Raw genomic sequence first — 13782 nt, 5'->3', positions numbered from 1 at the left:
TATCTCACCTTCTGATGTCTCTTTGAATTTATCACTACTTTTTTTTTTCCGCCATTTCCAGGGCTTGAAGATCTTGCCAAAGCCTGAGAACTTGCTCTTCCTTTTGGTGGGAGGCGTCATGTCTCCTCCTGCTTCCACACTGTCCATGATCATGCCTGGGTCGGCGGTGGGCTGGCCTGCTTCTTCTGTTGCATGGTGAGAGGGAAGAGAATAGCCAATTCGTTATTTCGGCATAATCTAGAAATCGTCCCTGCCCCTTTCTTCCTGTTGTAGTTGGAAAGGATCACAGCAATGATAAACAATCATGCAGAGACGGACTCCTTGACATCACATAGACACCAAACACCAAAATCCATGACATAAACTACTGAGGAGGAAAACGAACCAAACCAAGTTGACATCATTTTAGGACAAAAATTCAATGAGATGATTATAACCAGCTCAAAATCTCTTAAAGGCACACACCCAAATGTGGATGTCTTCCCAACAGGCATGAGATCTTGCCCCATGAAGCCTACTGTTGTTAGTCTTCTCATTCTTTTGGCATGGGGAGGGTCTTCCCCAGCTAACATACTATCTCCCCTGTCACTGAAGCGGGGAATTTCATCATTTGTGAGTGAGTCATTATTCTTTGTTAAACACTACCCTCTCCCTCTCCTCCTCTTTTAGGACATAAATAGTTCAGAGAGGGGGTGACACATTAAGTGTTAACACCTTTCTTACATCTGTTTTTCAGATTGTATTCTGCCTTCACAAGACCCTAGGGAGTTCTGGAGCACTGTAAGGGGACTAAGGTGGGGGGGCGGGGGGAGGGGCATAGAAGGATAGTGGTTTAAAATGGAAGGATTTTTACTTTTATTTTTGTTGGGGGGGAAAGTAGAGGTGAGGTGAAATTCCAGTTTGCTTATCACAATATTGTCTTAGGGACAACTCTGATTTTAAGGATTTCACGAAACATAACTGACATGGTAAATGTACAGGATTGAAATGAAAGACCATAAATAAGTCCCTCATAATGACTATACATGCAGGGTTTAGTTAGGTAGCTTTAGTGGCAGAGAAAGGAGCAGCCAAGACTGGGCCAAGAATAATACTTCTAAAAAGCAGGAAGGCAACAAAAAAAAGCAGGAAGGCAACACAATATAGTTTTGCACTCCACCTACTGTCCCAGGGTTCTCTGGAGAAGTCTAGAGGAGAAGAAAAAAAGAGAGTCATGTGGAATAACAGTCCTGAAATTAAAGTGGAACCTTTACTTTATAGAAATATATCAAGGACCACATACTGTATTATCACATGTAATAAGTTAATATGTTTATTGTAAAAAAAGTTTCCATCTGGAGTAAATAACACTTTCTGGGGGGATATAAAAGGACATAACTTCACTAAAACTAATTTTTAATACTGTAGATATATTTTCATAAGAGAAAATATACAATCAATATGCATTAATTTTTTTAAAAACAGTATCAAAATCAGTATTTTTCTAATCGATAGATGTGAGTCTAGGAAAGTCCACTGATGAAGGTCAGATTTCCATAACCGTAATTACCAGAGTGAATATAGCAATGGCTGCTGATGCATTATTTTGATGTATCCAGATTACAGGGCCAAATAGGGTCCTGGTCACTGAAGTACAGCAGATCAAGAGGACGGAGGACAGGGACTCTTTTCTTCCCAGCTGCATGATTTAGTTATGGGCATCCTGGGTCTCAACTACTTTAACTCCCATAGGAAATGCAGTGGAATCTGATTGTAAAAGTGGACCATATTTTAAAAAGTGTCGTTGCCAGAGACATTAGAACTCCTGTCATAACAATTCCCCCTCAATGGTACCTTGAGATGAACCCCCAAGAGTGAACACATGGTATTGCTTTCAAGAGGTATTGCTTTCAAGAGTTAGTGCTTTAACTAAGACATTATTCTCCCAATTATGGAATGTCAATCAGACCTCAACACAGCATAATATTTAACATATGTTAATGTAACCCTTTCAGAATAGAGCTAAGTAACATAAACTTATCATTCTCAAATTGTAACCTTACTTGCAGAGGGAAGGAGGGACTAACATTTTAAATATCCTAACTTTAAAAACTTCTAAAAGACAATAGGAAAATGCTTGTTTACTTAAGAGTAATGGCGTAGATTTAAAAAAGGACAACCCAACCACAAAAAACACACACACACACACAAAAAAAACCCCCAGACTAATAATACTTAAAAAAAAGGTTATTAGTAGTATTTGATGCTTTTACAAAGGAAAAAAACCACAAAAGCTTTAGAAATGTTAGATGCTAATATCTTCACAAAAAGTCCCTGTCTGTAAAGTCCTTAACTGAAATATAGCCAATCTAGCCTGCTCCCATTGTCTTCTCAAATATCTAATCATTTCTAAAGTAGAGCTTAGTTCAATCCAATTTAATTCTTCATTATACGGAACAATATATTTATGTCTCCCTTTTCTCTTAAACATTAAAACAATAAAATCATGATATCCTTTTAAATATATTTATGCCTGCTAGCATATGAACTAAAAACAAGTGTTGTTTATATAAAAAAGTACAGCGTGTATAGAAAATACCAACAGCTTATGATTAAAAAAATGAATGTGTCCACTATTACATCTATTGCTAAAAAGAGCCTTCTTCTTTCTTTATGTAAAGAAAGTCATTGAGCCCTAGCTGGTTTGGCTCAGTGGTTAGAGTGTTGGCCTGTGGACTGAAGAGTCCCGGGTTCAATTCCGGTCAAGGGCACATGCCCGGGTTGCAGGCTCAATCCTCAGTAGGTGGCAGCCAATCAATGATTCTCTCTCATCGCTGATGTTTCTCTCTCTCTCCTCTCCCTTCTTCTCTGAAATCAATAAAAAATATATTTTTTAAAAAGTCACTGAATATAGTCAGTAAAAAGAGTATTTTTTTCCTTTGATGCTTTATGCAAATATACTTAATTTTAATGTTTATATAACTTTTTACAAGTGGGTATGCCTCTTGCCTCATGCAGTGGGGTTCAGCCATACCCAACCCTGAACTAGTTATTAGTCCAAATGTATTCATTCATATTCTTATATTCTCATGTTCTTTTCACTCCACCTCCCTCTTCTCCCTATGACAAGCAGAACATTATTTCAGTGACTCCCAAATCTGTTCAAATACTTTGGAATCAGCCCAGTTACCCTTTCAAAATACAGAATCTCTGGAAGGTGGGGCCTAGAAATCTGTTTTCTTTTCTTTTAAATATATTTTTATTGCTTTCAGAGAAGCAGGGAGAGGGAGAGATCGAAATATCAATGATGAGAGAGAATCATTGATTGGCTGCCTCCTGCATGCCCCCTACTGGGGATCTAGCCCACAACCTGGGCATGTATCCTTGACTAGAATCGAACCCAAGACCCTTCAGTCTGCAGGTTGATTATCTATCCACTGAGCCAAACTGGCCAGGACTAGAAATCTGTTTTTAAAAGTCTTCACAGGTGCCCCATGGGTGTGGCTCAGTGGATTGAGCATCATCCTGTGCACCAAAAGGTAACCTGTTAAGAGTCCAGGTCGCGGGCCTGATCCCCAATAGGGGAGGGGATGCAGGAGGCATCTGATTGATGTTTCTCTCTCACATTGATGTTTTCCTCCCTCTCTTGCTAAAATCAATAAAACATATTTTTAAAAATATCTTCACAAGTGATTCTTATGATCACACAGGTTTGTTAAACCCAATCCCAGATTGTTATCTAGAAACCTGACACATGTTAAAAAGAGACAGAGACAAACGTTCTCTGCATGCCTGTAACCGAATACACTGTTGATGAAAAATGAACTAGAAAATCATGGCATCATTCCAGTGTTTCTTACTCATATACAATATTCCTACAGAATTGTGAGGGGCTCCCTGAGTTTCTTAGTTTCAGATATAGTTTAAATTAAAAATAAACAATATAGTTCTGGCTGATGTGGCTCAGTTGGTTGGGTGTTGTCCCTTGCACCAAAAGGTTGCTGGCTGGATTCCCGGTTAGGGCACATGCCCAGATTTCCGGATTGATCCCAGGTACAAGACAAGCAGGTTTCACTCTCACATCAATGTCTCTTTCTCTTCTCTCTCTCTCTCTCTCCCTTCCTTTCTAAAAATCAATAAACACATTAAAAAATCAATATAAAAGTTTGCAGTTATTTTAACATAGTGTGTCCCATGTGCACTTGGAAAGAAAGTGTACTGTGCAATTACTGAGTGAGTGTTCTATACATGCCAATTAGGTCAAGTTGGGTAATCATCGTGCATAAATAATATCCTTCTGATTTGTTGTCAGCTTACTCTATCAGTTACTGAGAGAAGTATGTTAACATCTCTACCAATGAAAGTGGATTTGTCTCTTCTTTTTAGTTCTATTAATTTTTGCTTGATATACTTTAATGCTATGTTATTAGGTATATACAAATTTAGAGTTATATCTTCCTGTTGAATAGATCCATTTATCATTAGATCCCCATATCACTCTAATAACACTTTTGCCTTGATTTTGTTTTTCTATTTAGTTTGACAATTGTTGTCTTTTAGAGTTTAATCCATTTATAGTTAATGTATTTACTGACACAATTGAGCTTAAGTCTACCATTTTGCTCTATTTTCTATTTGTCTTGCTCTGTGCATTCATTGTTTTAAAATTGATTTTAGAGAGAGGAAGGGGAGAGAAAGGAGTGGAGAGAGAGAGAGACAGAGAGAGAGACAGAGAGAGAGACAGAGAAAGAGAGAGAGAACATTAATTTGTTGTTCCATTTATTTATGCATTCATTGGTTGCTTCTTTGGCATATTGGACACTGAGCATATGGGATGATGCTCTAATAAACTGATTTACTCGGCCAGGGCCTGTTCATTCTTAACTGGTTACCATCTACATTAAGTTAGTATGTTTATTACTTATTGCAAGAATTTTACAACATTTCAACTCTATTTGCTCTTTGTGTAAATAGTCATGTCTTATTACATATACATAACAATAAAACAGAAATTATTGTTGTTTTAACAAACAATATTATTTTATATTTCCTACATATTTGCTTTTTCAGATACTCTTCATTTCTTCCTGCAATTCTATGTTTCCAACTAGGATAATTTCAGTTAATCATTTTTGAAGGATATTTGTACTGAGTATGATATTTTCAGTTGGAAGTTGAGGTTTTTTTGTTTATTTAACTTCAGCACTTCATACTGTCATTTGGTTGGCTCTCGCCCCCCGCCCCCCGCCCCCCGCCCCCCGCCATGGACTGCTTTTCTTTGTATGCTTCATTTTTTAGATCCTTTCTATTTGCACATAGCATAAGTGATAGAAACGGGATGCAGATCTTTATGTTGTTGATAACATACATGGGAAAGAAATCTGAAGTCATACTATTAGGCATTTTTGGTGGAGACTAGTCTGGGAGGGCTCTGGAAACTCAACTTTTAGCCATTATTCAAGAGCAACACCTATAACTGATTAAAATAAAGTGTTGATAAAATTCTTCCCACACATTTTTTGCTTAGGTAGGTGCCTCCTGAAAGAAAGAAATTCTGAATCATGAGAGTGTTCTCATGCATGAAAGATATTAGAAAAAATAATAATAAAGAGAAGCAGATTAATCATTCCTAATGAAATGGGAAAGAAGTAAATCATCTTTTCTTTTCACACTCAACCCATTATGCTGACACCAAAGGAAATCACAAAAACTTGATTCTATCAAATGTCCTACATAGGAAGGGTAGGACCTTCAAATAACTAAATGACAGTGGGGAGGCAGCCAGTCAAGCCTTCCCTAATTAAATCCAAGAGTATTTTCAAGAAGGAAAGGTAGCAGACTGAAAGTAGACTAATGGTAAAATTCATAGGAAAGTCCTACTCAGCAGTCTGCCTAAATCCAACTTGGAAGAGTCCATGAATCAGGTATTGGTCTCTCACTATTGAATTCCATTTGGGCATATCTTCTTTGTTATCTAACTAGGTATTATTTATAACTAGAATAGTGGCTAGGGTCATGCACATATTTTTTTCAAAATTTTAATTCCAACTCTATATAAATTATATGATTATTTTTTCTAATAAAAGCTTCTCAAAGATGTTACTTCTGATAGTGCTATTTAGGGTGGTAAATCATTGGGGATGAGTTGAATGTACAATAATAGGTATATGAACAAACTGAAAATTTTATATAAAACAGCCCTGGCTGGTGTGTCTCAGCGGTTAGAGTGTTGGCCTGAGCATCAGGGGGTCTTGGGTTTGATTACTGGTCAAAGGCACATACGTGAGTTACAGGTTCACTCCCTGGCCCTGATCAGGGTGAGTTCGGGAGGCAACCAATTGATGTGTCTCTCTCCTATCTATGTTTCTCTCTCTTCCCCCCGCCCCCCTCCTTATTACTCCCTCTAAAAGTCAATGGAAAAAATATTCTTGGGTAAGGAGTAACCAAAAACTAAAAAAGGGGGAAAATTAATATAAAATAATATATAATCATTAAAATGATTTCTAGAGTAATAATCCTAGATTAAAAGTAGAATATAAATATATATGTAAATTACACATCACATTATTTAAACTATGCTAATTTTTGTTAAAAAGGAGAATGAAGGAACTAAACCAAAATGTAAATATATTGTAATGGTAGGATTATGAGAGACTTGTGTTTCTTCTTGCTAGCTTCCTATATATTTTTTAACAATAAACATGTATGGCTTTTATAATTGGAAAAAAACATTTACTTTTTACAATGGGAAGTGAGAGCTATCAAACCATCACAGTTAATAAATGAAGTCCAGCATATACATAAATACACAAAAGAAAATAATTCTTTCTACACATTAAGCTTCCAAAAAAAAATTATTTACCACATAAAAATCATAGTCTGAAACAGTAAGAAAATTAAACCACTCAAAGATATATTTTTTTGGTATTTAAAGTAGTGACACATGTTAAAGTGAGCAGATTTGGATTACCCAAACGACACCTTCTAGTCCTGTATTCTTTAAGTATACCACCCTTGTTTGCCATGAGTACAATCTTGTGCTAAAGAAGTTAGAAACTAAATTTAAAAGTGATCTAAATTCACCAGCTGTAAACTTTCCAGCTATAGAATGAAGGGCTTGAAAGTATGCATAAATCCTGAGGGCAGGGCCTGACTATATCTAACTGAAGTCACTAATCTCTGGAGCGTTCTTGGATCTATTAAAACTGGTACACTAGTTCAGGTTTCTGACTATAAATCTTTGTCTGATAGGAAGAAAATTCAATTCCATCACTTAGAAAACTGCAACAGAAAGAGAAACTAACAAATCAACAAATTGTACGACAAAAAGTATATTCATGTAACTACAAATCATCCCTCTTTTTTTATTTTTGATACAATTATACCTCGGATTTGTTATCCTATATAATAAAAAGCCTAATATGCTAAGTGTCTGGTCGTCTGTTCAACCAATCAAAGCATAATATGCTAATGATATGCTAAGGCTGTTCAACCGCTTGCTATGACGGGCACTGACCACCAGGGGGCAGATGCTCCGACCAGTAGGTTAGCTTGCTGCTGGGGTCTGGCTGATCCAGATTGAACGAGATGGGCCAGACATACCCTGGCGCCCTCCTGCGGCCCCTCTCCCCAGCCAGCCCCGCCCCTAATGGGCCCCCATCGGGGTAGGCCGGCTGGATCCCACCTGTGCACAAATTTGTGCATTGGACCTCTAATATACCCATAAGAGATGTGAATTTGAAACTGTTCTTAGGCAAATTTGTACATGAACCACTTGTTCTCAATAATTCTGATTTTACGACCATCTCCCTCCCATTTCCAATTTGACAAGAAATACAGGCTTGGAGTCACATTTGGGTACTCCATTATTTCTGTTTAAACTAATTATGAAGTTTAAAATGGCTTTATGACCCCATTCTTTCCGTGAGAGCCAACACAAGGTAGTTTCCCTCCAAGTTTCCTTTTGTTTGACAGAAAACAGGGTGTAGGATGCTGGCTTTAGTTTTATGATTGTGTGTTCCAAAGAAAACATCTTTTTCTTTGAGTCATGCAGCTACAGGCAACTAGGAAAGCAATTCACAGAGTTGGAGGTCTTGATGTTTTCTGGAGGGGGCGGTTGTTGGGAGAGGAAGATAACTAATCAAATCAGAGTTTGGAGTTTCCAGTTTGAGTAATACCCTGAAACTATGCCCTGATATTTAAACTACTTTACTCCCTCATTCAAGTTGTAGCACCTCACATTTCATAGTCTTGTTTCTATATTATGTATTATGCAGAGTTTTAGTAGTTTCTTTCTTTAACTCCCAAGTTTTTATGGCCAACATTTAATTCAAGTTTTTTAGTTTAAGTTTAGTTGTTCCAGGTGAATTTCTAGGGTGATTTTTAAATAAATGGATAGTATTATTAAAATTTACTTAGCCTTTTTCATCTTCAATAAAGTTATCATTAATTATTTGCTATAGATACATTATTATACCTACTTTACTTTCTAGAGATAAGGGATAAAACAGAGTTCAACAATAAACCCTAGGCCAAAGACAGTGTTCATTTTAGAATCCGTATTACAACCAATTCTTTTTTTTTTAATATATATTTTATTGATTTTTTACAGAGAGGAAGGGAGAGAGGTAGAGAGTTAGAAACATCGATGAGAGAGAAACATCGATCAGCTGCCTCCTGCACATCTCCTACTGGGGATGTGCCCGCAACCCAGGTACATGCCCTTGACCGGAATCGAACCTAGGACCCTTCAGTCCACAGGCCAACGCTCTATCCACTGAGCCAAACCGGTTTCGGCTACAACCAATTCTTAATCAACCATGTTGGAAGGCAAGGTAAGGTACAGGCAATTGGGAGTCCACAGAAAACTTACTTTTCAACATAGCCTTCACTACCTTCTCCCCGTCACTAGGTTTGGTGATAAGCAACAAAATTACTGAGTCTTAATTCTACCTCTACTTCTTATACCTTATCGGGTTTAAAAAAATATCTAGATTTAAAGTGTATAAAGTCTCATTTTACCCATGAAACTTCAGTTATTTGTCCAAAACTTTAAAATCTATAGTTTTTTGCAACCAGATACTTACTCCATTATCAAGAGGTGCCAATTTCTTTTTTTTTTAAGTTTCAGGTGTACAGCATAATTATCTGACTTACATATATTGTGTTTCCTTCTATTTATAATCTAATAGTTTCACCTGTTTATTTATCTTCTATGTCCATCTAGCTTGTAACAGATCTTGCTTTTTTACACAGCATTTTAACAACATCAGAACTTTGTAAATGGAAAACATTAATTTACAGTACTTACATTATTGTACTGACTCACTTATGCCTTCTAAAAAAAGATTATTATTGGATCTAAAGAACTGTTTTAGAAAACTGCAACAGAATTAAAGAAAGCAAAAGCTGTCACTAACGAACAAAGCAGGCTTTGTCCACTACAGGTCCATAGCTTTCCTTGGAAGCATTGCATAGTTCTGGCCTTTGGGAAATAGAATTGATAGTCAGGGAGAAGGTCTTTCTACTAGTATGTAATGTCCTTGCAGGTATAAATAGTCCTGAGATTCAAACTCTGGGAAAATAGTTTTCTGACCATAATTGCATCAAAAAGTGATGCTGCTTCGCCCTTGGCAACTTGATATACACACTTTTTTAAAATATATTTTTTTACTTGATTCCAGAGAGAAAGGGAGCAGGAGAGAGAGGCAGAAACATCAATGATGAGAATCATTGATTAACTGCCTCCTGCATGCCTCCTACTAGGGATTGAGCCCGCAACCAGGGCATGTGCCCTTGACCAGAATCGAACCTGGGACCCTTCAGTCCGCAGGCCAACGCCCTATCCACTGAGCAAATCCAGCTAGGGTGATATATATACTTTTTTGATAACAATTCCAAGTTAATAGGAAGGTGGGTTTTTTCTTTTTAAATTGATTTTAGAGCGAGAGGAAGGAAGAGAGAGGGAGAGAGAAACATCAAAGGGTTGCCTCCTGCACAAGCCCCGACCAGGGATTGATCCTGAAACCTGGGTATGTGCCCCGGCTGGTAATTGAACCCGCCACCTTTTGGTGTACAGGATGACACTCCAATCAACTGAGCCACACTGGCCAGAGCGAGAGTAAGTTTTGGTGGTGAGGTGATAGAATACAATATATTCTCTCATTAAAAACAAAACAAAACAAAAAAACCCTTAAACTTTCCAAAGTTTTACTTGCAAGAAGAAAGAAGGATACATTCTTGTGACAATAGGTTATTCAGAAAATCCAATGGAGTAGAAAGAGAGGGCAATAATTTTTTATTGCTATTCCACATTCAAAAAACAGAAAATTCTATAAGGAGTCCACGACAGACTCCTATACTATCGCTTCCTCCTCATTCCTGGATTTTATGCAGAAAGTATGCCTGTTGCTTCTTTCTTAGAAGAAAGCATTTATTGTTAGACCTATATAGATATATGTCTCCAATGCCTTTGATGACTAAATAATGCCAAGTATTTTTCTTTAAAGTCCTATGAAGTTTATTTTTAATTAACCCATCTACTATTTATTCCTATGTTAATACTGTTATTCATCCAGCAGTCTCCTTACTAATTTTGCCTCGAAAGAATGATACATTTTGAAATCACCATTCCCAGAACTACTCTCATTATCATGTACAGATTTTAGAGCAAAATGAATCAAGTGACAATGGAAAAAAGAACGTAAGTGGAAATATTATAATACAGTATCTTTTAAAACAATAAATTCCTATGTAAAAGAAAAGCAAAAAAAAAAAAGAGGCTAATTAATTAAAAAAAGGTATGTGAAGAGTCAAAAAAGAAGAAGAAAGCTAGAGATAGGAAATGGAAGGCAAAGAGAAGGAAAGTTCCAGACTAAATGGTTGGGGAGAGGTTATTAAAATTCTTTGGTCTTGTGCCTAATTTAAGGACATGTGCACTGGTTGTTTTAATATGATACTAAGTAAAGAATTCTAGTAAACAGAGAAACAGCTCTTATGTTGATCAAGAACTACGAAGCATTATTTGAAAGTTTTTAAAAATACATTTTTATTGATTTCAGTGAGGAAAGGAGGGAAAGAGAGAGAGAAACATCAATGACGAGAGAATCATTGATCGTTGCCTCCTGCACGCCCCACAATGAGGACTGAGCCCGCAACGAAGGCATATACCCTGACCAGAATCGAACCATGACCTCCTGGTTCACAGGTCAATGCTCAACCCCTGAGCCTTGCTGGCTGGGCTGAAAGTTTTACCTGAGTAAATCTACAGACTTTCTCCTTCGGACATATTTCACTTAAGGATAATTTTTAAAATATGAACTTCTGAGGATGACTACTTATTTCCTTGAATGGACACTACAGCATAAATTCCTACTCAGCAGTCAAATACTCAATTAGTTCACCAGTTGTTAAAAAGATCCTATGGTAAAAACTGTTTGGGTATTGACAGCTCATAAATTTGCACATGAGTCTCAAAGATTATTTGTTTGAAAGCAGGCTCTTTTTGGTTAATAGCTCTGGACGTCCATCATAAGTCAAAGGAGTCAACTAACTTAGAAAAAGAAATTGTTTATCTTAAACAAATTTATTAATATTTTGAATTTAATTATTTAAATTCTTAACTAGATATGAGATATACCTATAATGGTTTACTATTATATTCACAATGCCTTAAAAATAATAAATTAATTCAATATATTCAGTAACTTATTTTACATCATTTGGTTTGTCCAAAACTAGTACTATCAACTTTAAAATTCAAAACTCATTACCATATTATAGGCCCAGAAACATTAAAAAATTATTATTATTTTTTTTAAAATATATTTTATTGATTTCCTACAGAGAGGAAGGGAGAGAGATAGAGAGTTAGAAACATCGATGAGAGAGAAACATAGATCAGCTGCCTCCTGCACATCTCCTACCGGGGATATGCCCGCAACCCAGGTACATGCCCTTGACCAGAATCGAACCTGGGACCTTTCAGTCCGCAGGCCAACGCTCTATCCACTGAGCCAAACTGGTTTCGGCTAAAAAAATTATTTATGTCTTAATTCACTTTGGACATCATCGTTTCAAAGAATCTGATAAGACTTTTCAGACCCCTTACCCACTGAAATGCTTTTTGAATTTCATTAAAAATTGTTACGTTTGGTAAAAGCCTTTAAAACAATGGTATAAGTCCCCAAAGTTGTCAATGTTAAAGCTTCATGACCCAATCCTGATTTACTCGAATAGAATACATTCTAAATTATAAATACTATAAACAGAGCCTGTCCATTAAAATAGCTTATAGTCACCTAGAAATTATCTAGGTAATAGGAAATAAAACCCCCCAAATTAAATCTAGAGAGAATATAAAAATTTTTGTTAGATACTTGAGTGATTTCTATTTCTTCTTTAGCAGTCTCTTATTAGGGATACTTGGTAGTTAGAAAAATCTATGAATTTGATTCTCATTTTTCTTTAGAAGCATAAGAAATATCAAACTTTATCTACTCAAATGATTTTTTGTGTGTAGTATATAGATGTTAGATGGGCTTTCTTCATAAATATCACCACCCATCATTAAGTTATACCTGCTTACCCATTTCTTGCTTTTCAAACACTCTCATTTCCATCTCATAAATAAATGCCTAGCATTATTTAGGTCCTTATTATATTTGTAAATAAAAAACTAATCTTTGAAACCACAAGAGAATTTAGTGGCCCAAAACTATTCTCACCAAGTTCTTTTTTTTAAAAAAAAAAAAATATATATATATATTTTATTGATTTCTTACAGAGAGAAAGGGAGAGAGACAGAGAGTCAGAAACATCGATGAGAGAGAAACATCGATCAGCTGCCTCCTGCACACCCCCCACTGGGGATGTGCCCACGACCAAGGTACATGCCCCCGACTGGAATCGAACCTGGGACCCTTCAGTCCGCAGGCCGACACTCTATCCACTGAGCCAAACCAGTCAGGGCACCAAGTTCTTTTTTAAAAAAATATATTTTTATTGATTTCAGAGAGGAAGGGAGAGGGAGAAAAAAAATAGAAACATTAATGATGAGAGAGAATCATTATTGGTTGCCTCCTATATATCCCACACTGGGGATCAAGCCCATAACCAGGGCATATGCCCTGACCAGGAATCAAACCATGACCTCCTGGTTCAGAGGTTGATGCTCAATAACTGAGCCACAACGGCTGGGCCTAATATCACAACATTCTGGAGAGTGGTTACCTCTGAGAGCAAAGGCTCAAAATGTCATTGTAAGCGAATGTGGACACAGAGAAAGGGGTAAGATAGGGTGGGACATATCTCTGTTTTAGATTTCATTTCTAAAGCTGGGTAGTGGCCCCAGAGGGTCCTTTATATTCTTTTCTGCAACTTTCTCTATTTATAAAACTTTTTTTTTTTTTTTGAGTTAGTGAATTGATATGGACCTAGCCCTGATGATCAAGGAAGGTAAAGTGAGTCAAGTCCTGACTGCAGTGTTAAAAATCTATTGTTAAATGACTCACGTTGCAATCTGTGTGCCTCAGATTCAGTAAAACATGAGAAATACTTTGTAGGAATTTCATCTGGCAAGTTTTCAGGAGAAAACTTACCTTTAGAAATTAAATCATGAGACATTTGGGAGTGTTAATCTGTGTTCCCACTCTTTTATACTTTTCTTTAAAGTCAACCACATTTTTCATTTTTGAAGAAAAAAAAAAAGCAACCTAGGACTGAACATGTTTTCTGCTGCTTCCTAACTGTAAAAAAAAAAAAGGTATACATCTTTTTAAAAATAGATTAATGTCAAGAAATGAT

The 13782-nt window shown here is 36.5% G+C and overlaps 1 protein-coding gene across 5 annotated transcripts in view; it reads right to left on the bottom strand.

Annotated features, from left to right (window-relative positions):
- The window catches only part of PHACTR4 (phosphatase and actin regulator 4), a 75470-nt gene that overhangs the window by 23841 nt on the left and 37847 nt on the right, over nucleotides 1-13782 (bottom strand). For 2 of the 5 annotated variants that reach the window (XM_036348139.1, XM_036348136.1), the window contains exons 3-4: nucleotides 1164-1187; nucleotides 9-185 (exon numbers count right to left, since the gene is read on the bottom strand). In XM_036348139.1, the coding sequence (XP_036204032.1) occupies nucleotides 9-185; nucleotides 1164-1187 (201 nt within the window). Of the gene's footprint in view, nucleotides 1-8; nucleotides 186-1159; nucleotides 1188-13782 lie in introns of those variants that run through there. The other 3 variants (XM_036348138.1, XM_036348137.1, XM_036348140.1) reach the window with 2 other exon arrangements.

This window comes from Myotis myotis, unplaced genomic scaffold, assembly GCF_014108235.1.
Source record: "Myotis myotis isolate mMyoMyo1 unplaced genomic scaffold, mMyoMyo1.p scaffold_m19_p_2, whole genome shotgun sequence".
NCBI lineage: Eukaryota > Metazoa > Chordata > Mammalia > Chiroptera > Vespertilionidae > Myotis > Myotis myotis.
The sequence above is the reverse complement of the archived record's forward strand: the minus strand, read 5'-3'. Positions and strand labels throughout refer to the sequence as shown.